General features: G+C 36.7%; 1 protein-coding gene across 2 annotated transcripts in view; it reads left to right on the top strand.

The window, feature by feature from the left end:
• Positions 1-25,661, top strand: part of MTARC2 (mitochondrial amidoxime reducing component 2) — a 90,091-nt gene extending 64,430 nt beyond the window's left edge. For both annotated transcript variants that reach the window (XM_053709364.1, XM_053709365.1), the window contains 4 exons: positions 2,126-2,266; positions 21,651-21,715; positions 21,801-21,872; positions 24,898-25,661. In XM_053709364.1, the coding sequence (XP_053565339.1) occupies positions 2,126-2,266; positions 21,651-21,715; positions 21,801-21,872; positions 24,898-25,024 (405 nt within the window). In that variant the 3' untranslated portion in view covers positions 25,025-25,661. The remainder of the gene's footprint in view (positions 1-2,125; positions 2,267-21,650; positions 21,716-21,800; positions 21,873-24,897) is intronic.
• Positions 25,662-26,121: the final 460 nt, after the last annotated feature.

A 26,121-nucleotide genomic window follows, 5' to 3' on the forward strand; every position in this document is an offset into this window, starting at 1 on the left:
GGGTTTTAATGTTGGGGGGGGGTTGTATTTTTCTTTTACAGGCAAAAGAGCTGGACTTTTTGGGGCATGCCCCCACAAATGGCCCTTTTAAGGGCTGGTAAGGTAAAAGAGCTTTGAAATTTATTTAATTTAGAATAGGGTAGGGCATTTTTTTATTTTGGGGGGGTTTGTTATTTTATTAGGGGGCTTAGATTAGGTGTAAGTAGCTTAAAATTGTTGTAATATTTTTAACATGTTTGTAACTTATTTTTTTATTTTTTGTAACTTAGCTTTTTTTATTTTTTGTACTTTAGTTAGTTTATGTAATTGTATTTAATTGTAGTTATTTGTATGTAGTTTATTTAGTTAATTTAATGATAGTGTAGTATTAGGTTTAATTGTAACTTAGGTTAGGATTTATTTTACAGGTAATTTTGTATTTCTTTTAGCTATGTAGTTATTAAATAGTTAATAACTATTTAATAACTATTCTAACTAGCTAAAATAAATACAAAGTTACCTGTAAAATAAATATAAATCCTAAGATAGCTATAATATAATTATTAATTACATTGTAGATATCTTAGGGTTTATTTTACAGGTAAGTATTTATTTTTAAATAGGATTCATTTAGTTAATAAGAGTTAATTTATTTAGATTTATTTAATTAATATTTAAGTTAGGGGGGCGTTAGGGTTAGTGTTAGACTTAGGTTTAGGGGTTAATAATTTTATTACAGTGGCGGCGGCGTAGTGGGGGGCAGGATAGGGGTTAATAAATTTATTATAGGTGGCGGCGGTGTAGGGGGGGCAGGATAGGGGTTAATAGGTTTAATATAGGTTGCGGCGGGTTCATGGAGCGGCGGTTTAGGGGTTAATACATTTATAAGAGTTGCGGCAGGGTCTAGGAGCGGCGGTTTAGGGGTTAATACATTTATAAGAGTTGCGGCAGGGTCTAGGAGCGGCGGTTTAGGGGTTAGTAACTTTATTTAGTTGCGGGGGGCTCCGGGGGCGCCGGTATAGGGGGTAGAGCAGTGTAGTTAGTGTGAGTGCTTAGTGACAGGCTAGCAATAAAGCTGGGAAAAAGCCGAAGGGCAGCGAGATCGGATGAGTGATAACTGTCACAGTCCGCTGCTCATCGCCCCGCGGCTTTTTGACAGCTTTATTTGATAACTTAGGCATATTTTTTTCAGGTCCGCGGCGGCGAAGGTAGGCGAGCTTAGGCGGACGTATTGGGCCGGCGAAGCCAGAAAAGTAGACGGCTTGATAACTAGCCCCCGGTGAGGTAGCCATATCCGAAGTCCTGAACTTAGCATGTATCGGGTTTTGCTTGTGCCCCTTTTTACTTTCAACTTATAATACGACAAGTGAAAAAATTAAAAATCGCGCCACTTGTAATCTGGCCCTAAATGTTATGGTTAATTGTTATGTCAGTGAGATTACTTTGTCTATAACTAACCATGTACCTCCTTCCTCAGAAATGCTCCCAGCCACTCCCTTGCTCAGCCCAACTTTCCTTATTAATTAATAATGTATGTAGCAATTTCATGAAATTTTGCATTATTTTTTGACATTTCGATAAGGTAAAAAAGCCAAAAACAATTAACCCAATAATACTAACAAATTAAAAATGTAATACAAAGCATAAAAAACAAAAAGTCCATTTAATGTTTTAGTATAAACCAATACATGGTATAAGATGTATTATAAAATCAGAAAGTCTAGATAGTGGGATTCCTAAGCAGTATTTGAGTCTCCCAGGAGGGGCTGCACTGTGTAATCAGGCTTAACTCACCACACAGATTTACAAGATATGAAAAACAGGAGATGCCTCATAGTGGAATAAATAATTACAATTAAGGTGTGAAAACGGACAAATAGCACACACATTGAAAAGAGCATATATGTGCCAATGGGTACTTAGAGCCACCTGGACAGCTCACCTCTGGCTACTGGAACCAGCTAAATCCAAAAGATCTATATCAGGAGAACATCAAAGGAAAATCCAAGCGTCAGACACAGAAACGGAATAATAAAACTTTATTAAGAAAACAACACATTGCCTGTCTACTTGCAATCATGATACATTTTTCCCTATTAAGTAAAGTATTTCCTATTTTCCTAAATGTATTTTTTTCTATTCTCAGGTTGCGTATCCTGATTTGAGCCCCCTGCTTCTGCTTTCTGAAGCGTCCTTGGATGACCTCAATACCAAACTTCAGAAGAAGGTTACAATCCGGCATTTTCGCCCTAACATTGTGATTACAGGATGCTCTGCCTTTGAAGAGGTAGGTATAGCATGGGCAGCAAAGCTAATTTTACATTAATATGATTATTAACTCTCAATTTGTATTGTGCATAAGACCAACACGTTAGAGTTATACTAAGAAGAAAAATAATATTTTGTGTAACTTGTCATTTTATTTTTTGTTTAACGAAAATCAATTAAAGATATAATCATTTGAAACATCATTTCTAGGTGCTTTTAAGAGACACTGTCTTTTAGATGTATACAATGACCTACATTCCAGTTCAGTTATTATTGTGGCCTGATATGTAAGTTATTGTTATTTGTAAACAAGAGTACCATGATATCGGTCACAAACAAAAGGGGGCGCCTCTTCCCCCAAATTATTGTCCAATATAATTACCCAAAATAAACCATGAAAAATGGCACATAAGAGAGAGAGTCCATGGGGCAGATTTATCAATTGCCGGGCGGACATGATTCGCTTTAGCTTCCGGCAAGCCGGAAACTTTGGGCGTAAAGAGCAGCATCCGCTGCTTGTTAAATCTACCCCTATATATGAATATACTGAGTACTGATCAATCTTCAAATATACTGAGTCCCACTCGATCTCCAAATGACCTCAAGCACACTGGCAGCGCTTTCGTAATCGTCCATAACTTCCAAACGCTAAAAAAAAAAACAAAAAAAGCAGAAGGCGCCTTCTCGTGCTGATCAGATGTAACAACAGGATTTGTTAGCTATGATAACAGGCATTCTCACATATGGAGCAGCAATGAGTTTGCAATGACCCAGCCTCACTGTGAGGGTATCATACCCACAGCTGCTTCCAATAATGAGAACTCTCTGGACTCTCTTGTATACAATACAATTTGTTTATTAAAATGCTAAAAAGTTAAAACATAATAAAAGATGAGGTATTAACAAAGTAACCTGAAACAAAGTAGCAAACACGCTACGCATTTCTCAGCTCGCTAGCTGTTTCCTCAGGTTTAGGCGTACAGGAGCAGGTTAAAGGGACCTAAACACCTTGAGATTTTTTGTGTGTAATTTAGGTCTGAAATGTATGGCTTTTTTAATTCTCAGACTTGCGAAAGCCCCTTACTGAACGTCTCAAGGCTAACCCTGCTACATATGTTTCCCTAAGTGGTTTTAACAGATAACAACTGCAAAACAATGCACTTTATACTAACAATATAACTGTGGCTAGCCTTGTTATCTGCATACGAATGCCTGGATTCGATCCTCCAAGTAAGACAATGGTCTGTGGGGTATGGCTGTTGGAAAAGAAATGCAGCAAACAAGATGGTTTATTTGTTTTAAAAATGTTTAGACTTGGCTGATATGTTATTCTATTGTAAGACAACAGAAATGTCATGTAATTACAAGGTGTTTACTGTTCCTTTAAATTAAAGGGATAGTCTAGTCAAAACTAAACTTTCATGAGTCAGATAGGGCATGCAATTTAAACAACTTTCAATAATTTACTTTTATCATCAAATTTACTTTGTTCTTTTGAGATTCTTTGTTGAAAGCTAAACCTGGGTAGGCTCATATGCTAATTTCTAAGCCCTTAAAGGGTGCTTCTTATCTCAGTGCATTTTGACAGTTTTTCACAGCTAGGCAGCGCTAGTTCATGTGTGTCATATAGGTAACATTGGGCTTACTCCTGTGGAGTAATTTATGAGTCAGCACTGACTAGCTAAAATGCAAGTCTGTCAAAAGAACTAAGATAAGGGGATAGTCTGCAGAGGCTTAATACAAGTTAATTACAGAAAAGAAGTGTATTAACATAACCGTGTTGGTAATGCAAAAGTGAGCAATGGGTAACAAAAGGGATTATATATCTTTTTAAACAATAAAAATTCTGGAGTACATTGTCCCTTTCAGCTAATTGAGTGTTAAAGTGATGGTAAACTCTCCCCTTTATAAAAACAGATACGGAATGTTAGGAATATTTTAGATGGAGTTTAATTCATGAATTATAATGAAAATGTGCTATAACTTGCTTTTTAATATAGATATGAAATTCAAATACCCTGCGTTCCACCGCCCTCTTTAAAAATAAATTTTTCTGTGAGCTAACAGTTTGAATTGTTGTCCAATCAGTTATCTCCCCTTATGGCACTTTTATTGTAGCTACAGCCCTGATTGAAGAACAATTCAAACCTTTAGCACAGCTCGTGAGCGCGGGTTATTTGAATTTTATATCTATATTAAAAAGTAAGTTAATGCGCATCTTCATTACAACTGATGAATTAAACTCTATCTAAAATATCACTAACATTTCGGATCTGATTTTAAAAAGGGGAGATTTTACCATCACTTTAAGGGAATTTTACAGTCAGATTAAGACACACAGATATTTTGTGGGAAATAAAAGAAAATCTCCATGTAACCCTATACATGTGAATGTTTTGATAACCAAAGCATTTAGGTGTGGACACATTGAGTAATTATTGACTATGTCATTCCTGATTGTATAGCCGTGAGTCCTTTGCCCCTTGCCAATGAAGATTAGAGAGTGCACATTCAGAATAATTAAATTCAGAGGTTTATATCAAGCAGCACCTGGTTTTATCTTTATATAGTCTAAAGGTTATACTGACATCTAAGGACAAAGACCTGTGTCCCTTTATTAACAAGTTTTGCAGTTAAAAGATCAGAAAATGCTAAAAAAAAAAAAAATCATGCATATAAAAAAACACTATTTAAACATGTTGCATGAGAAAAGTTAAAGTGATGGTAAATCCTAGCATTTGTAAAGCGCTAGGATATACCAGTGGAACAAATACAAGGGACTTTCAGTCATGAAGAATAAAATACTTCATACTGAAAGTTCCTTTATATGTTTGAAGTGTTTGCCGCACTGAGCTCTTCAGGCAGCCCACGGCAGAACACTATTTTGCTGTGAGGTGATCTTAGCAAATAGTGTGCCATCTGGCCCGCAAGGCTATTGGCTAAGAGGTGGAAACGTCACCTCACAGCAAAATAGCACTCTGCCGTGGGCTACATGAAGAGCTCAGTGCGGCGAAGCTTCAGACAAATAGAGGAACGTTTAGCATGATGTATTTTATACTTCATGACTGAAAGTTCCCTTTATTTGTTCCACTGGTAATCCTAGCGTTTCACAAACGCTAGGATTGACTTTCACTTTAAATACATAGTTCTATGCAAAAAATAGTGCAATAACGAGATGCACTAACACAGGAGATATGTTTTCTAAAATATACATATTCCTATATATTCATCCAGGGTAGCAGTTTAATGTATAGCAAAGCTAGGAGCTGTTTGGAGCAAGAGGATTGCCCAGTCACAAAAAGTGACCTGTGTAGGCCTTAATGTATGGTCTCCCTGAAATGAGAGCTGCTGGTGCAACGCTGGTGCAACGCTGAATACGGAGAGCATATTGCTCTCCGCATTCAGCGAGGTCTGTCGGACCTGATCCGCACTGTCGGATCAGGTCCGACAGACCTTTGTTAACCCCTTAAGGACCAGCGACGTACCCTGTATGTCGCTGGCCTTTTTTTTGGGACTTGATTGTTTTATAGCGTGGTCTTGCTACCAGCGTTGCGACTGCTCTATTCCACAAAGCCTTCTGGAGGGAGGGCATTAATAGCGTGTTCTTGCTAGACTTGTGCTATTATGTCCTGAAAAAAACCTTAACGACCAGTGACATACAGGCTACATTGTGGTCATTAAGGGGTTAAATAGGTCAAACAAAGGGATTCACACTGGCTGCTTTGTCCTGTGGTGGCATGTGACCAGGGGCGGCTGATGACGTTTTAAAGGGATAGGAAAGTCAAAATGAAACTTGCATGACTCAGATAGAGCATGTCATTTTAAGACAATTTTAAATTCAATTCTATTTCCAGATGTGCTTTGTTCTCTTGGTAAAAATGCCCTCTTTAGATACAGGAAAGAAAAAAAATATACTTGTGTGTACTTAAGATATGTTTTAAACATCCTATCATGAAGATCAATTTAATGCGACTATGGTGAAACTAATATCTATGGATCACCAGGGTGTAGAATCATTATCCAATCATTTGATTGTGTTACAGTCAAATCTTTTTTGGAGGCAAAAAAAACCCCAAACTCAGCCTGTACTGTTAGTGTGGGTTCAAGTCATAAGAGATTCAGAACAAGAATAATGGGCCCAGTGTTAACAAAGTTCAGTTTCTCATGTAAGGGTAGTGCACATGACGTAGATCACGTGAACAAAACACAAAAAAGTAACCTGAATAGGCCTGATCTAGTGAGAATAGTAATTGTCATTTTTCAACCATATCATATCTATAGCAGAAAAGCCCAACATTTTTTATAGAGGACTGGCCAGAGGCTATGTTTTATTAGACTCACACAAATAAATACCATTAAAAAAGTTAGATTACAATCACATTTCAGTTAAACATTGCAATGCATGTTAGTTACTAGTAATCAATTTAACTGAATATTTTACTCAAAATTACAAAATGTGGTGCAGATAACACACTTAAAGGGACATGAAACCCAAAAAAATATTTTATGATTTAGGTAGAACATACAATTTTAAACAACTTTCCAGTTTACTTTTATTATCAAATTTGCTTCATTCTCTTGGCATCATTTGTTGAAGGAGCAGCAATGCACAACTGGTTTCTAACTGAACACATAAGTGAGCCAATGACAATCGCTATATATATGCAGCCACCTATCAGCAGCTAGAACATAGGTTCTTTGCTGCTCCTGAGCTTTCCTAGATAAAGAGTTCAGCTAAGGATAACAAGAGAAGGAAGCAAATTAAATAATAGAAGTAAATTGGAAAGTTGTTTAAAATGGTATGTTCTGTCTAAATCATGAAAGAAAAATTTTGGGTTTCATATCCCTTTAATTACCTAATGGAAATTGTGTAAATGCTTTTTCAATACTAAATGACAGATGTCTGTTTAATGCTCAATGGCTCTGGGACACACACAAAAAATACTTGTATAGCTGGATGTTGCCCTTGGATCACAGTTTGGGCAGCCCTGAACCGTGTGATGCTTTATTTACTCTTGCTATAGAAAGTGATTCTGTTTCTTTGATTAAACAGTGATTATCCTTTAAACCTAAATATTTTTCATAAACCATATGTCATCTCAAGGATCATGTCACCTATGATTTGAAAGATATACATGATATATGTATGTATGCATATATTTATTTATTTATTTTTATATATATATATATATATATATATATATATATATATATATATATATATATATACGTTCTTGGAAGAGTGCTTCTCTTTCTGTGTGCTTTTGTATTATGGCCCTGGGGAAGTCTCCCTAACAGTGATGGGTGAAACCAGAAGTAGACTCCTTGCTCAGTGTGCTTAGACAAATATGGCTGCACCTCACTTGCGAGGACCAATGAAAGCCGTAACAATCATCTAGAGTTGTCATATTCCTTGTTCAGAGGAGGATTGCCTGGTATTTTGTCACTAAACTGATCTTACTAGGCAGGTTTAGACTATACTACTGAGCTGCTGTTCGTTTCTGGTAGAGCACTTGTTTTTCTTTATGCTTTTGTATTAGGACCCTGGGGAAGTCTAGCTAAGGGTAATGGGGTAAACCAGACGTAGATTCCTTGCCCAATGTGCTTAGAGTAATATAGCTGAACTGCACTGACAAGGCCCAATGAAGGTCGAAACAATCTTTTGGGGTTGTCATGTTCCTTGTTTAGAGGAGGATTGCTTGGTAATTCGGCGCTGGACTGACCTTACTAGGAGGTATCCTATAGGCATATTTAACCTCTAATGTAAGGTATACTATAGGCATCTATTGAATATGTAGCATAAACTATCCTATAGGGAACTGTCTAATCTGTAACATATATTATCTTATAAGCAGCTAGCTAACCTCTAATGCAAGGTACCCTATAGGCAGCAGTCTAACTTGTAACATAAGGTATCCTATAAGTAGTTATCCAGACTGTGACATAAAGTACTCTATTGGCAGCTGAAACAGTAAAGTATCCTACAGGCAGCTGTCTGACCTGTAACATAATGTAACCTATAGGCAGCTGGCAAGGTACCCTATAGGAAGCTGTCTAATCTGTAACGTAAAGGTACCCTATAAGCAGATATCCAGACTGTGACATAAAGTACTCTATTGGCAGCTGTCTCACATGAAACAGTAAAGTATCCTATAGGAAGCTGTCTAATCTGTAACATAAGGTACCCTATAAACATCTATCTAACTTGTAATGTAAGGTATCCTAAAGACAGCAAAGTAATCTGTAACATAAAGTACCCTATAGGTAGCTGTCTAAAATGTAACATAAAATACCCTATGCTCATCTAACTTGTAATGTAAGATATCCTATAGACACCTATATAATATGCAACATAAAGTATCCATTAGGCAGCTATATAATCTGTAACATAAAGTATCCTGTAGGCAGCTATCTAATCTGTAATTTAAGGTACATTATAGGCAGCTATCTAATCTGTATTTTAAGGTACACTATAGGCAGCTATCTAATCTGTAACATAAACAAAGTACCCTGTAGGCAACTATCTTATCTGTAACATAAACGCAGTATCCTGTAGGCAGCTATAAAATCTGTAACATAAACAAAGTATCCTGTAGGCAACTATCTTATCTGTAACATAAACGCAGTATCCTGTAGGCAGCTATAAAATCTGTAACATAAGGTATCCTATAGGCAGCTATAAAATCTGTAACATAAACGCAGTATCCTGTAGGCAGCTATAAAATCTGTAACATAAACAAAGTATCCTGTAGGCAGCTATCTAATCTGTAATATAAGGTATCCTATCGGCAGCTATATAATCTGTAGCACAAGGTATCCTATATTCAACTATATAATCTGTAACATAAAGTATCCTATAGGCAGCTATCTAATCTGTAACATAAAGTATCCTATAGGCAGCTATCTAATCTGTAACATAAAGTATCCTATAGGCAGCTATCTAATCTGTAACATAAAGTATCCTATAGGCAGCTATCTAATCTGTAACATAAACAAAGTATCCTGTAGGCCAGGGACGTGCACTCATAGGAGGCAGGGAAGGCAGTGCCTACCCTGCCATATGTGGCCAAAGCTTAATTAAATTTTAATTAAAACAAAAAAAAAGTAGTCCCAAATTTTTTCCCCCCCATGTAATGCTATGGAGAGGCAGGTACAGGAACGCTTCTCTCCATTGCAGTACATGGGTCAAAGGAAAAGCTGTGCTGCAGCTCCACCTGTGTTCTGTCAATATATTAGCAGCAAAAATTGGGACCAATAGGAGGCACCCCTCTTGATGCCTCCTAGCAAGTGAAGGATATATAGATTAATCAGAAGGAGGATGCAGTGAGCAGGGTCATGTGACACAACTGGAAGTTGAGGTAACCTAAGAACAGATGACACCAAGCAGAAGAGTATTCTACATCTCTTGTGATTCACAAATTGTGTTCAGATACAGCTCATTAACAGGGGGGGGGGGGGGGGGGGGGGGGGGGGGGGCAGTAAGTGAGCATAACCCAATACTGACAGGAAGTCAAAGGGTCAATTCAAATTTAAATCCATAATTTAAAACCCAGAGTTTGAAGTTAAGTGTGCAGTGTCCACATTATTTAAATTAAAGTTTTTGACATTGAATATTGCTAAGCCTCCCTTTTTCATGGTTATTTGATTTAATTTGGTACAAACTCCATATATGTTTTGTCTGTTCAGTCAGAGGATGCAGTATCTATTTTTATTTTTCTCTGTGTCTCCATTTATTTAAAGACTGCAGTTAACTTGTAATTCACAAATCAATTGAAGCTGTTGCATTGTGTTTTTAATATGTGCTGCTTTTATACAAGTTTATATTAATAAAAAGGAGATAATGACTCATTTAAAAAATATATGTAATTATTGCAGTTAAATGTTTTTAGAAATATTGCCACTGTAAAGTAACTGGTTAAACACACAGTCAAAGGGAGACATTTAAAATTAAACTTTCATGATTGAGGTAGAGCATGCTATTTTAATAGATTTTTCTAGTTATTTATATTTTGATAATTAGCATCAACTGTTACTGGCCCCATGTCAGCAAATCAAATTAGTTTTTGAAAGGAACATGAAAGTCATAATTACATTTCCATCATTCAGATAGAAATTGCACAAAACAAATAAATAAATAAACTTTCTATTTTACTTTTATTATTATGTACTTCATTCTTTTGGTATCCTTTGGTGTCCTTTGTTGAAGAGCATACCTAAGTGGGATGTGCACGTGCGTTTCTTGAATACCATATTGCAGCAGCTGTGTTGGCAGTATTGATAACTTGTCCTTTGTGTAAAACTTGTATGGTAATTTTTTTCTATTTTTACAATACAGTAGTGAGTAGAGAAGAGATTGTGGATCATTCTAATTGCTTAGTAACTGGCACTGTGCCACAGAATTGTGTGAGTGTGTATGTGAGCAGAGTGTGTGTGGGTGTCAGTGAGCAGAGTATCTGTGCTTTATTCTTCAGGTAATCAATACATTTCCGATGAGCTGGTGCTTTAGCGCAGTGTTTCTCAAAAATGGTCCTCAAGTACCCCCAACAGGCCAGGTTTTCATTATAGCTGAATCAGTGCACAGGTGAAGTAATCAACTGATCAGTAACTCAGTGGTTACTAACTTGCTCTCACCCATCACCTGATTATGTCACCCGTGCACAGCTATCATTTAAACCTGCCCTGTTGGGGGTACTTGCAGCCCTATGTACATGTGTTTCTCTGGCGTATAATATCTAGTGCCTCACCAGCCTCTGACCTCACTGCACGTCACTGCTGTAGGCAGCTATCTAATTTGTAATTTAAGGTACACTATAGGCAGGTATTTTATCTGTAACATAAGGTATCCTATAGGCAGCTATATAATGTGTAACATAAGGAATCCTATATTCAAATATCTAATCTGTAACATAAGGTATCCTATAGGCAACTATCTAAACTGTAACATAAGGTATTCTATAGGCAGCTATCTAATCTGTAACATAAAGTATTCTATAGGCAGCTATCTAATCTGTAACATAAAGTATCCTATAGGCAACTATCTAAACTGTAACATAAGGTATTCTATAAGCAGCTATCTAATCTGTAATATAAAGTATCCTATAGGCAGCTATCTAATCTGTAACATAAACAAAGTATCCTGTAGGCAGCTATATAATCTGTAATTTAAGGTACACTATAGGCAGGTATCTTATCTGTAACATAAGGTATTATATATGCAGCTATATAACCTGAAACATAAGGTATCCAATAGACACCTATATAATCTGTAACATAAGATATCCTATATTCAACTTTCTAATCTGTAACATAAAGTATCCTATAAGCAGCTATCTAATCTGTAACATAAAGTATCCTATAGGCAGCTATCTAATCTGTAACATAAAGTATCCTATAGGCAGCTATCTAATTTTGTAATTTAAGGTACACTAGTCATAGTTGCTGCATAGTATGTAACATAAAGTATCCTATGTACACCTATATAACCTGAAACACAAGGTATCCTGTAAAACTTGTAACATAACACATAGGCGCATTAAGAAACACTATACCCAGCAATATGTAATCATGCAATGCAATTAAACATTATAATAATTTTATATTTAAAAAAAGAAAGTCAAGTTTGTTTAAGCTGAAAATTAGACTAGCAAGAAATCAATATTTCGTTCCAAGAAATTCATCACTCATCTGCTAATATAGAGAAATCCTGGCTGTGTTGGTGGAGACAAACAAATCTCTACAATCCTGAGTGGAAAAAAATAGCTTTATTTAGCACATAAATAGCTGATTAACCCCTTAGTGACAAGAGCACTTTTCAATTTTCTGAGTGTTTGAGACCAGGGCTATTTTTACATTTCTGCTGTGTTTGTGTTAAGCTGTAATTTTTCTCTTACTCATTTACTGTACCCACACATATTATATACTGTTTTTCTCGCCATTAAATGGAATTTCTAAAGATACCATTATTTTCATCATATCTTATAATTTACTATATAAAAAAAATATAAAATATGATGAAAAAAAGGGAAAAAACATACTTTTTCTACCTTTGACCCCCAAAATCTGTTACACATCTACAACCACCAAAAAACACCCATGCTAAATAGTTTCTAAATTTTGTCCTGAGTTTAGAAATACACAATGTTTACATGTTCTTTGCTATTTTTTTGTGCAAGTTATAGGGCAATAAGTACAAGTAGCACTTTGCTATTTCCAAACCACTTATTTTTTTCAAAATTAGCGATATTTACATTGGAACACTGAGATCTGTCAGGAATTCCAGAATAACCCTTCACCTGTATATCTATTTTTTTAGTCGCTTCCAGTGCTTCAAACCCCAGAGGACGTGTCAGGCACGTCCTTGGTCATTAACTGACACCCAAATGAGGGCGTGCCTGACACGTCCTTGGTCGTTAAGGGTTTAAAAAGAAGCTGTAACAGTTTATGGAATCGATTCTATTAATGGGATAGCAAAGTCAAGATTAAACTTGCATGATCCAGATAGCATGTCCTTTTAAGACACTTTTAAATTAAATTCTAAAATCAAGTTTACTTTATTTTCTTGATATTCTTTGTTGAAAAATAATATGTAAATATCCTGAACTACTGGGAGCTAGCTGGCTACACACATTTGTCTCTTGTCATTGGCTCGGCAGATGTTTTCAGCTCCCAGTGGTGCATTGTTGCTCTGGAGTTGACTTAAACAATGTGTTTCATCCTATTGCTGGGATTAAACATTCAGTTATATACAAGCAATAGTGCAATAATAAAATTATTATTAGAGCATTTTCTTTTTGCACTTTATATCCCTTTAAGAGATAGACTGGCACTAAGTTATATAATAACAAGAGAACAACACACACAGGGGCCGATTTACTAAAGTGCGGACGGACATGATACAATGTAGCGTATCATGTCTGCCGCACATCGATTAATGCCGACAGCATACGCTGTTAGCATTTATCATTGCACAAGCAGTTATGGTGAACTGCTTGTGCAATGCAGCCCCCTGCAGATTCACGGCCAATCGGCCGCTAGCAGGTGGTGTCAATCAGCCCGATCGTATAGGTTCGGGTGGATTGAAGACCGCAGCCTCAGAGGCAGCGGCAAGTTATGAAGCAGTGGTCTTTAGACTGCTGCTTCATAACTACTGTTTCCGGTGAGCCTGAAGACACGCGCGGAAACAGGGGCATCAAGCTCCATTCGGAGCTTGATAATTCTGCCCCATAGACTCATGTAACCTTGATATGCTTTATAATTGCATGTTGTCAGGGTGCCAGGAATCAGACTGAGACGAGAAGTGCAAAAATAATCACACCTTTATTAATAGCAAAAAATAATAAAAAGTCCACAAGTCAAATAACAAGCCAGGAGTCAAAACCAGAGCTGGTAGTCAGACGAGCCGAGTCAGGAGCCAAAGCGAATAGTCAGACGAGCCGGAATCAGGAACAAGGAAAACAGCAGAGTCAGGAACAAGCCAGGGATCAGGAACCAGGAAGGACGTCAGACAGCCAGGTAATACACAGGAACTCTCACAAACAGGTCTGAGACAACCCAAAGGCAAAGCATACTGAACAGAGGACCTTTAAATAATAAGTGATGACATCACAATTCTGAGACTGCATCCTGTCTCACATGGATGATGCACACCAGTCTGGCAATAAAAGGAAGTGCAGAAAATGAGCAGCATCCCCCACAATGCACCATAGTCAGGAAGAGAGGTGAGTAAAATGGCTGCCAGCAGCACATAGCAAACAAAACAGGGAAAACCCCTGACACATGTATTGGTTTTGCATCTCTGGTGGTCTATGGCTCCGGCATCGCCCAGGGAATCTAGGGTTACCGGTGACATCACCACGCATGTGAGAAGTGACATCACCAAGCCCCAGAAACCTCTTCAGTTAAAGGGATATAACATATAAAATTGATAAATACATTTTGCTTTCTATTGTGCACATGCCAGAACAGCAATTATCCATGTTAAGGATATTTGATCTTGAACAAATGGTTCAGTAAAATCTGTATAAGCTGATAGTGAACTGAACAGGAAATGCATAATTGTGCACACCTGGTGATCAGTTCCTTGTTGGCTGATAAGGGCAAGTCCAATGAGAGGGAAATAACTCCTCAAGCTGTTTTCTTTTAACCATAAGAACATCTGTTCTGTAATTAAAGTGAGGGTTAAGTCATTAAATTGCCTTTTATAATTTATATTATGAAAGCATTAATTAATTAATGTAGGCGTTTTATTATAAGACCAAATGCATTATTTTTTATCAGTAACATTTATTTTATTCTTGTGTTTTAATCACCCGCATACATACAGCTGCCTCACTGTAAATCAATTTTTTTTTTCACAAACTTGAAAGTCGGGCTGCACAGCCAATAGCAAGTGTACCTCCTGCACTGTGACCTCGATCACATACTTGGCAACGTGCGCAGAAACTAAAAAAGAACTGCTGTCGGCAGTCGGTATCACAAAGACAGTGCATGAACCTACGCTCGCCGAATGGATATATTTTACTCCAGTTCCAGCTCGCCAAACATAGGCAGACGCAGCAACCCTTGCGCACAGTAAAAAAGCAGTGTAAGTCCCTGGAAGGCTTAACAAACACCTAACGCATGCACATTCACATACATTGCAGCCGCTCATATAAAACATTTAACCCTTGCATGGCCACTTAATAAATCAAACCAGTATCGGCCATCTGCAAGTGTGTCAAACCAATCACAAACAGCACAACCTCACATCTGCAGCCTTAAAACACCTGACAGACCATACACACCCTGATTACCCACCATGTTTTCCTTGCTGTTTCTGAGAGGTATTGTTTGGAAAGCCCCCCCCCCCCCACACACACACACACCTGTGGTGAAAGTGTGATATGTGGTGGGCAGGAGCAGGGACGGGGCTTAAGAAAATCATAAGACCAAAGTAATGTAAATAAAATTCTAAATCAAGTCATATCGTTAAGTACGCTTAGGCAGCAAATCAAACACAAGCTCAAACCACTGGTATAGTAGCTATGTGAGCTCTGTATTTAATTAGACGTTGCAGAGACAGTGCTAAATATTTTTTCTTAATTGGTCATTTAATAATAAATTCTTTAAAACTGCTCTCTGCATTCCCCAATCCCCATTAATATTGTAGATTCTGGCTTTTAAAGGCAGCAAAAATGCACAGTAACACAAGCTACATATATACATGTACACACACTCAAATACACAGAAAAACACACTGTATAGCATACACTTACACATGTAGAAACACACACACACACACTACATAGCATACACTTACACATGCAGATACACACACACTACATAGCATACACTTACACATGCAGATACACACACACTACATAGCATACACTTATACATGCAGATACACACACACTACATAGCATACACTTATACATGCAGATACACACACACTACACATAGCTACACTTACACATGCAGATACACACACACACTACATATCATACACTTATACATGCAGATACACACACACTACATAGCATACACTTACACATGCAGATACACACACACTACATATCATACACTTATACATGCAGATACACACACACTACATAGCATACACTTACACATGCAGATACACACACTACATAGCATACACTTATACATGCAGATACACACACACTACATAGCATACACTTATACATGCAGACACACACACACTACATAGCATACACTTACACATGCAGATACACACACACTACATATCATACACTTATACATGCAGATACACACACACTACATAGCATACACTTACACATGCAGATACACACACACTACATAGCATACACTTACACATGCAGATACACACACTCAAATACACAGAAAAACACACTGTATAGCATACACATGCAGAAACACACACACACTACATAGCATATACGTATACATGCAGCTACACACATATATTACATAGCTTAAACTTATACATGCAGATATACACACACACTACATATCTTAAACTTATACATACAGATACACACACACACTACACAGCATACACTTATACATGCAGATGCACACACACTACATATCTTACACTTATACATGCAGATACACACACACACACACTACATAGCTTACACTTATACATACATATACACACACTACACAGCATACACTTATACATGCAGATACACACACACACTACATAGCACACACTAATACATGCAGATACACACACACTACAAAGCTTACACTTATACATGCAGATACACACACAGACACACTACATAGCTTAAACTTATACATGCAGATACACACAGACATTACATAGCTTAAACTTATACATGAAGACACACAAACACACTACATATCTTACACTTATACATGCAGATACACACACACACACACACTACATAGCTTACATTTATACATGCAGATACACACACACTACACAACATACACATATATATGCAGATACACATACCTACTAAATAACCTAAACTTGTACCTGCAGATACACACACACACCACACAGCATACACGTATACATGCAGATACACACACACTACACAGCATACACGTATACATATAGATACACACACACTACATAGCTTACACTTATACATGCAGATACAAACACACTTATACATACAGATACACAAACACACTACATAGCTTACATTTATACATGCAGACACACACACTACATACTGTAGCATACACTTATACATGCAATACACACACAAACTTATACATACAGATACACACACAAACACACTACATAACTTATGCATGCAGATATACACACATACACACACTACATAGCTTACACTTTTACATGCAGATACACACACACTACATAGTTTACACTTATAAATGCAGATACACACACACTACATAGCTTACACTTAAACATGCAGATACACACACAGTACATAGATTACACTTATATATGCAGATACACACACTACATAGCATACACTTATACATGCAGATATACACACCCACTTAAACAGACAGCTACACACACACTACATAGCTTACACGTATACATGCAGATACACACATACACACTACATAGCATACACTTACACATGCAGATACACACACACACACACACTTATACATACAGATACACACACACTTCCAAGCTTACACTTATACATGCAGATACACACACTACGTAGCAAACACTTATACATGCAGATACACACACACTACACAGCATACACTTATACATGCAGATATACACACACACACTACATAGCATACACTTATACATGCAGATATACACACCCACTTAAACAGACAGCTACACACACACTACGTAGCATACACTTATACATGCAGATACACACACACTACACAGCATACACTTATACATGCAGATATACACACACACACTACATAGCATACACTTATACATGCAGATATACACACACACACTACATAGCATACACTTATACAAACATACACACACACTTATACATACAGATACACACACACATACTACATAACTTACAATTATACATGCAGATACACACACTACGTAGCATACACTTATACATGCAGATACACACACACACTTAAACATACAGATACACACACACACACTACATCATATATGGGCATCTGTAATTCATTGTATGGGGTTCTGGGGTTGGCAAGCACATTAGCTGGCAGTCTGAGGCTGCCACTGTTCGTTACCCTAGTGTTAGCACTGCTCATTATAAAAAAACTGAAGGCATGCTAGTATTATCACCAGGGGTTAGACGTCATCACTACCAGAGGTTAGAGGTCACCATTACCTGAGGTCAGAGGGTATACAGCCTTCTTACTCCTGCTTAACCCACACACCATTTCTTTTCCACAGGGAATTTAACAGGTATATAACCCTGGGAGAGAAAAATCAGCTGCTTCTAAGTATGGGCCCAATAGAATTTAAAAAAAAAATGCCCCATGCACAGATGGCAAGCAACCAGGGACAGTGGGACAGACCCCTAAAATCGTCACTGTCCCGTGAAAATCGGGACAGTTAGGGGGTGAATTCTGAACATCGCCAGTTTGGTCTACTTACGCCAGTATATCATATAGCGGCGTTTGTTATGTGATTCACCCAATGTCAACTTACGGGAGACGTGGGTTTCAGCAGTTGCGCTGAAAATTATGAGAAATAAGTGATTGCGCCCTGTGTGTGTTTCTATAGCAAGCTTTATTGTTAATAGTGATGCACCGAAATGGAAATTCTGTACCGAAACCGAATCCGAAAATCCAGGATGCACTTAGCCGAAAACCGAAACAGAAAATGTATTTTTTTCCAAATTATTTTAAAATATTTGCATAATTAGACTATTTTATGAATGAATCTGAATTGAAAACCTGCAAGCCAATAAAATAAAATAACCACACTTTTATTGAAAGTAACGCACTAAAATTGGACAAAAATATCTTAAAACAATAATATGCTACACAATAATTTTACCAAGAAAAAAAAAAAAACTGGCAAAAAACTATAATGACATTTTCGGCCAAAATGTTTCTGCGACCAAATTTCGGTGCATCCTTACTTAAAACAATATTAAATATCAATATACTATATACTATATTATTCTGTATTTAGTTCTGTTTAACAGAATCAAATGTAATAGTATTTTTTTTTTTACCAATTATCCAAATAAAGTATAGTCCTAGAAAACTATTTGTTATATGAGAAACAGTAAGTCAAGAAATGAACGCAAACAGCAACTCTAGGCTAGTATCAACATTGAAATATGCTACACAATAATTTTACTGAATCCCTAATTGTTACTGCTCCCTTCAAGTATTAGATATAAGGTGAGTTAAAATGCATTAATGACATGCTTTCATATTAAGTAAAGTCATTTGTATGACTTCACATCATCATTTTAAATTTAAAATGCCCTGTTTAAGATGCAAGAACAAGAAACATAATTTTAAGTCTCTTTACAATCCACTATAATTCTTCCAATATGATCTTTAGCTGCTCTGGTCAACTAAGTGAGCAGTATATAGAATGTTAAATGCCCTTCAGCAGCTGCCTACTGGTTTGCCCATTTTAATGGGAAATTTGTCTCTGCCTCTGTTGAATTGTTCTAGTTGCAGTCAGAATAAAGCAATTTACTTACCTCTACTTTGAACATGGGAAATGTGTGCCACCTAGTGGTTAAAAATAGGATTTGTAAATATGCATGATTGCAGATTCAGAGCTAGATTACGAGTGGAGCACTATTTAGTGCCCCCGTGTTTTACAAGTTAAAGTAATGTTATCACTCTCGCACTTACCTAAGGCGCTCAAAAAGCCATACTTCCAATATTGCACGCACGTTAAACTAATCGCCCATAGAAGTCAATAGAGCAGCAAAAGTGAAAAAATGTGCGCTAACCCGATATGAAAATATGAATATTTCAAATTCCAATTTTCTTCACATGTAAGAATATGTTCTCTTTATTCATAAATACATATGTCTACTTATATCTGATGGTATTTTGGTAAAATATATATCTATAACTATATATATATAGATGATTAAATCTAGGTATAGATATATACAGATATATATAGGAATATCTATTTATAAATACATATAACATATATGTGCAGAGCATTGGGATGTATAATATTTACAGTAAATTCATAGTTAAAACCTTTATTAAAAATAAATATTGCATAAATATGCTTTTACATGTTTTCCTCTACTTGACAGCAAAGGGCTCCAATGCACTAATATATGTCTATATATATATGTCTGTAAACACATACACTATATACACACATATAAATACATATGTACACACATATAGACATATACAGTATATACATAAAGTATATATATATATATATATATATATATATATATATACACACACATACATACATATACTGTACATCTTTAGAGATTTATATGTATGTATCTCTGTGTTAAAGCCCTTTGCCTGCCTTTTTCTTTCTAATAGACATGTGCGATTCGGTTCGGTTTGATTCGGAAATTCAGAAAATTCGGCAAATTCGGCGATTTGAATCAAATCGAATTTCAGAATTAACATTTTGCCGAATTTTCCGACTTGAACCGAATCGATTCGTAAATTCGGATGGCCATTGGATTACACTCGTATTATACAGTATGTTATGTTAACACCTAATATACAGTATAATACTAGTCTAATCACACCTAACACTTACCGAATTGCCGAATTTATGAACCGAATCGAACCGAATCGAACTGAATCCAGCCGAATTTCTTCGAATCTGAATGAATCCAAAACAAATCCGAAATGAATCGATTTGAAATTTTCCGAATTCGAATCGATCCGAACCGAACTTCGAAAAATTCCGAATCGAACCGAACCAAATTTTTTCGCCATGCACATGTCTACTTTCTAACACCTGAGACCTCATATCTTTGAGCCCTTATAACTTTTTTGTGCATTTTTTTTATTTTTTATCAGCCAGTGTTATTATGAGTGTTCCTGTGCTTTGTAATGTATATTTTAATGTGTTTTGTGCAACTTTGAATTTTAACCAGAGGTCTGAGGTTGCGATAACCTGAGGTGCATTAACTTCAATTGCGATCAAGCGATCTCGTTTGCTTTCAACTTGTAAAACACATGCAACTTCTGAAGCTTGCAAACAGGCCCGATAAACCATATATCGCTTGCATGCAAACTATAGCGCGCCACTCGTAATCTGGCCCTGAATGGGTATTTTATCTGCGTACAAAGCATAAAAACAGTAATTTTGCTATATACATTTGCATTGTTTTCCAGTCCATAGTCACACAACTTAAAATGTCTTCTAAATATAGTATTTCCTTTGCTGTGACAAACAATGGAGAAATATAAACCATTCAAGCAAGCACTTTGTAGTATGTTGCAGAGTTCTTTATCCTGCAGGATGATCTCCACCCTCTGAGGGACAAAGTAAAAATGAACAGTTTCAGAGTTAAATTACAGGAAAAGCAGGCCATATAAATAATGTCCATAAGAAATGCTTTTTTTTTGTCTGCACATAATAAAAGATTTGGGCCTATTGTGCATTAAAGGGACACGAAACCCAACACTTTTCTTTTGTGATTCAGATAGAGAATGCAATTTAAAAAAAGTTTCCAATTTACTTCTTTTACCAAATTTGGTTCATTCCCATGGTATTCTTTGTTGAAGATACCTAGGTAGGTTTCTAAAGCACTATATGGCAGGAAATCCAAATGAATGACATTCTAACAAAACTGCTGCCATATAGTGCAGTGGTTTTCAACAAAAGATACCAACAGAATGAAGACAATTTGATAATAGAAGTAAATTAGAAAGCTGTTTAAAACTGCATTCTCTATGTGATAATGACTGATCATTTAAATGCAATAACCATAGTTTCAATACAATTTTATCTTTTACTTGGTGAAATGCAGGATTCCTGGAAAGAAATGCAGATTGGCAATCATGTGACCTTGAAACAAGTCATGCCTTGCCCAAGGTCAGTATTATTCAATTACTAAAGAAACGTTTCCAAAACTGAAACGAATGAAATAAAACCATCTATTCTCGTATTATCTCTGTAGGTGTATATTAACCACTGTGGATCCTGACACTGGTGTTATTGACATGAAAGAGCCTTTGGAAACACTGCGCAGGTATTTACCGTTGTTAAAAAAAAATAAACAATATGTACTTAAAGTGATTACAGTTAGATTAAATGGATAGCTTTATTTAAAAGAGACAAAATCACATTGCAGTAAAGAATTTGAATATTATTTTCTGTCTGTATTTAAAGAAAGGTATAGTTGTTAATTAAAAAATAAGTTTGGTTATTTTCAGTACAAGTGTTGTTGAAAATACTATTAAGATTAAAGGGACAGTTTACCCCAAAATATTCTCCCCTTTAAATTGTTCCAAGTGATCTATTTTACCTGCTGGAGTGTATTGAATTTCTTACAAGTAGCTAGTTTACGCTTATTTTGGCATTTGAAATAGCTAATTTAGCCTGTGGAATCCCAACCTATACTGAAAGTTTCTATACTGGAGTTTAGGCTATTGATAAGCCTAAGTAAACACAGCCAGCAGAATAAATTACACTCTGAGTGGGGTGTAGGTAGTTAATACAATGTTAATTTTACATTGTTCTTTTGAAGCATTGAGCTCTGATTTACAGACAGATATAAGATAAGGAATCAAGTGTGTGTATGCAAAGGGATAACATAATGAGATCTGATATTACCTGCAAGCTCAACCCTTTTCAATAGGTTGTAGTTTAAAAGCACAAAACCAGCTAATTCATATACACAAATTAACCTGAAAATGCAATTTCTCATACTATGGGGCATATTTATCAAGCTCTGTATCATGTCCGCTCGCACATTGATAAATATGCCCCATTGTATACTCTGCAGCTGGTATAACAAGTTATTGAAAATACATTAAGGGAAAAACAATTTTACGGTGTACTGTCCCTTTAATGGTGTGGTGTCAGCTATGCAAGTGCCAAGCAGGATGTTGGCAGTGCTAATATTGATGTATAGCTGACAGCACACGTTGTGTCAGAAGTGGAAATAGATGCGGGGAGTTTTGACACTGCAAGTGCTGTGGGTGAAATTGTGGCACAAGTTAAAGGGACATTTAACTAAAACAAAGTTATGCAAATAGCAGATTAGAATTTAAAGGTTAAAGCTTGTGGAAGAAATACACAGTTCAGTTGCTGCTGCTGTCAATCATAAAGTCAAACCACGGTAAAGTTGAGGAAATAGAAAGTCACTGTACAATACTCTTATAATAATATTCACAATGAATAGTGTAATAACCACGCACCTTCTCTTTGTCAGCCTGCAATATACTTAAGTGTGATATACTGTATCAGCAAGTAGAATTTAAGCAGCGCTGACAGTTCCAGGTTAAGCACTCAGCTTGCAACAAATATTCAAATAGTAACAATTCCAATTAGTCACTGTGCCGCCCCACACCGCGGGAATGCGATCTGCTTCAATGGCGATTGCCAAACACCGGTCAGTGTGATATTCAGCAGGGCAAAAGTGACTGTAGACCTCAATGGCTCTCCCCTTCACCAAATCTCGATGCACTACATAGAAGCGCAGTAAATAACGATCCTCTACTTGCAGAGTAGATAAAACATCAAATGCTTCATTGTCTTCATGTAAAACAAAACGATAACACCACAGCTGCTCTCCGACGCGTTTCCTGTCGCTACACAGCACTTCATCAGGGATATAACAAGTCATTTGGAACACAAGTGGAAACACATTTTATAGTAAAGTGTCCCTTTAAGCTTTCTTTTCAAAATGAGGTTACCAACCTGCTAGAATTTTTATTTTTTTTAATCCATTTTAGAAAAGGTTTGCTCCTAGTCTTCGATTTTATAAAAACAATAAAATTGGGAGACGCAACACTAAGGCAGAACAAAAAACTAGAGCTAGAAAAACTTCCATGCTTGTCCACAAGGCCAGTGCCACTCAGTCTGCTGCCCCCTAATTACTGGTTTTCTAGGTCCCTAAACAGTTGTCCCGCTGAAAGCAAGACAGGTTAGTGTAATAGGGAATCATTTTGATAAACACAACTATTACACATACAACTAGTGTTGGATGCCACACTTACAGGCATAAAATAGAAGACTAGAAAATTGAGAGACGCACCACTGAGGCAGTACAAAAGCTAGAAAAACTTCCATGCTTGTCCACAAGGCCAGTGCCACTCAGAGTGCTGTCTCTTTTTGCACACTATGCCTTTTCACAGAGGAAAAAATATCCTGTAGCGTATCAGTCTGATCCTGCCCAATGACAGTCCAGCGCCAAAATACCAGGCAATTCTTCTCTGAACAAGATATAACAACAAACCCCAGATGTACATTTCGGCCTCCCTTGGGACTCGTCAGTGAGGTGCACGTGTGCAAGGAGTCCATATCTGGTTTCCCCTTTTACTCTTAGGGAGACCTTAGAGCAATTGACATAAAAACAATAAAATTGAGAGACGCACTCGCTGAGGCAGAACAAAAGCTAGAAAAACTTCCATGCTTGTGCACAAGGCCAGTGCCACTCAGTGTTGCCTGGTATTTCGGCGCTAGACTGTCATTGGGCAGGATCAGACTGATACGCTACAGGATATTTTTTCCTCTGTGAAAAGGCATAGTGTGCAAAAAAGAGACAGCACTCTGAGTGGCACTGGCCTTGTGGACAAGCATGGAAGTTTTTCTAGCTTCTGTTCTGCCTCAGTGGTGCGTCTCTCAATTTTCTAGTCTTTTATTTTATGCCTGTAAGTGTGGCATCCAACACTAGTTGTATGTGTAATAGTTGTGTTTATCAAAATGATTCTCTATTACACTAACCTGTCTTGCTTTCAGCGGGACAACTGTTTAGGGACCTAGAAAACCAGTAATTAGGGGGCAGCACATTTTGAGAGAGTTTTATGTTAGAATGCCATATCACTCCAATGCTTTAGTCATTATTGTTTGCAAATCATTGGCCACTGGTTGTCTAGAGAGGGTGCATGGCCCCTTCATGTGCCCCTATAGGCTACAATTGTCGGGGTGGAGATTCAGGAGCAGTAGATTTCCCCATGATTAGGGCGGCAGAACAATGAAATATACCTATACAACAAAATGTTAATAATCAATTCACTTGACCAATAATATGTTTTTTTATTTTTTTACAGTTATCGCCTGTGTGATACTGCTGACAAGGAGGTATACAAAGATTCCCCACTCTTTGGACACTTTCTAAGAATAGAAAAAAATGGAAAAATTAAAGTTGGGGACCCTGTGTACCAAATTACCTACTGATTTGGTATTGGAATTTTGTAAAAAAAATCATAATTTTTTTTTGAGAATTAGGCCTAGATTACGAGTTGTGCGTTAGCCTTAAAAAGCAGCGTTAAGAGGTCCTAACGCTGCTTTTTAACGCCTGCAGGCATTACGAGTCTTGAAGGTACAGGTGTACCACTCACTTTTTTAGCCAGACTTGGAAATACCGCAAATCCACTTACGTCAATTGAGTATCCTATATTTTCAATGGGACTTGCATAGCGCCGGTATTACAAGTCTGACCAAAAGTGAGCGGTAAACCCTCACCTGTCAAGCCTGGTACCGCATTTAAAAGTCAGTAGTTAAGAGTTTTACATTACAACGCTGTAGCATAAAACTCTTAACTAAAGTGCTAAAAAGTACACTAACACCCATAAACTACCTATTAACCCCTAAACCGAGGCCCCCCCCCACATCACAAACACTAAAATAAATATTTGAACCCATAATCTGCCGAGCCGGACATAGCCGCCACTATAATAAATATATTAACCCCTTAAACGCCGCACTCCCGCATCGCAAACACTATTTAAATATTATTAACCCCTAATCTGCTGGCCCTAACATCGCCGCCACCTACCTACATTTATTAACCCCTAATCTGCCGCCCCCAACATCGCTGCCACTATAATAAAGTTATTGACCCCTAAACCTAAGTCTAACCCTAACCCCACCTAACTTAAATATAATTTAAATAAATCTAAATAAAATTACTACAATTAACTAAATTATTCCTATTTAAAACTAAATACTTACCTATAAAATAAACCCTAAGCTAGCTATAATATAACTAATAGTTACATTGTATCTAGCTTAGGGTTTATTTTTTATTTTACAGGCAACTTTGTATTTATTTTAACTAGGTAGAATAGTTATTAACCATTTATTAACTATTTAATAACTACCTAGTTAAAATAAAGACAAATTTACCTGTAAAATAAAACCTAACCTAAGTTACAATTACACTACACTACAATTAAATTAATTGCCTAAATTAAATACAATTAAATACAATTATCTAAAGTAAAAAACAAACAAACAAACACTAAATTACAGAAAATAATAAAGAAATTACA

Source organism: Bombina bombina, chromosome 4, assembly GCF_027579735.1.
Source record: "Bombina bombina isolate aBomBom1 chromosome 4, aBomBom1.pri, whole genome shotgun sequence".
NCBI classification, from domain to species: domain Eukaryota; kingdom Metazoa; phylum Chordata; class Amphibia; order Anura; family Bombinatoridae; genus Bombina; species Bombina bombina.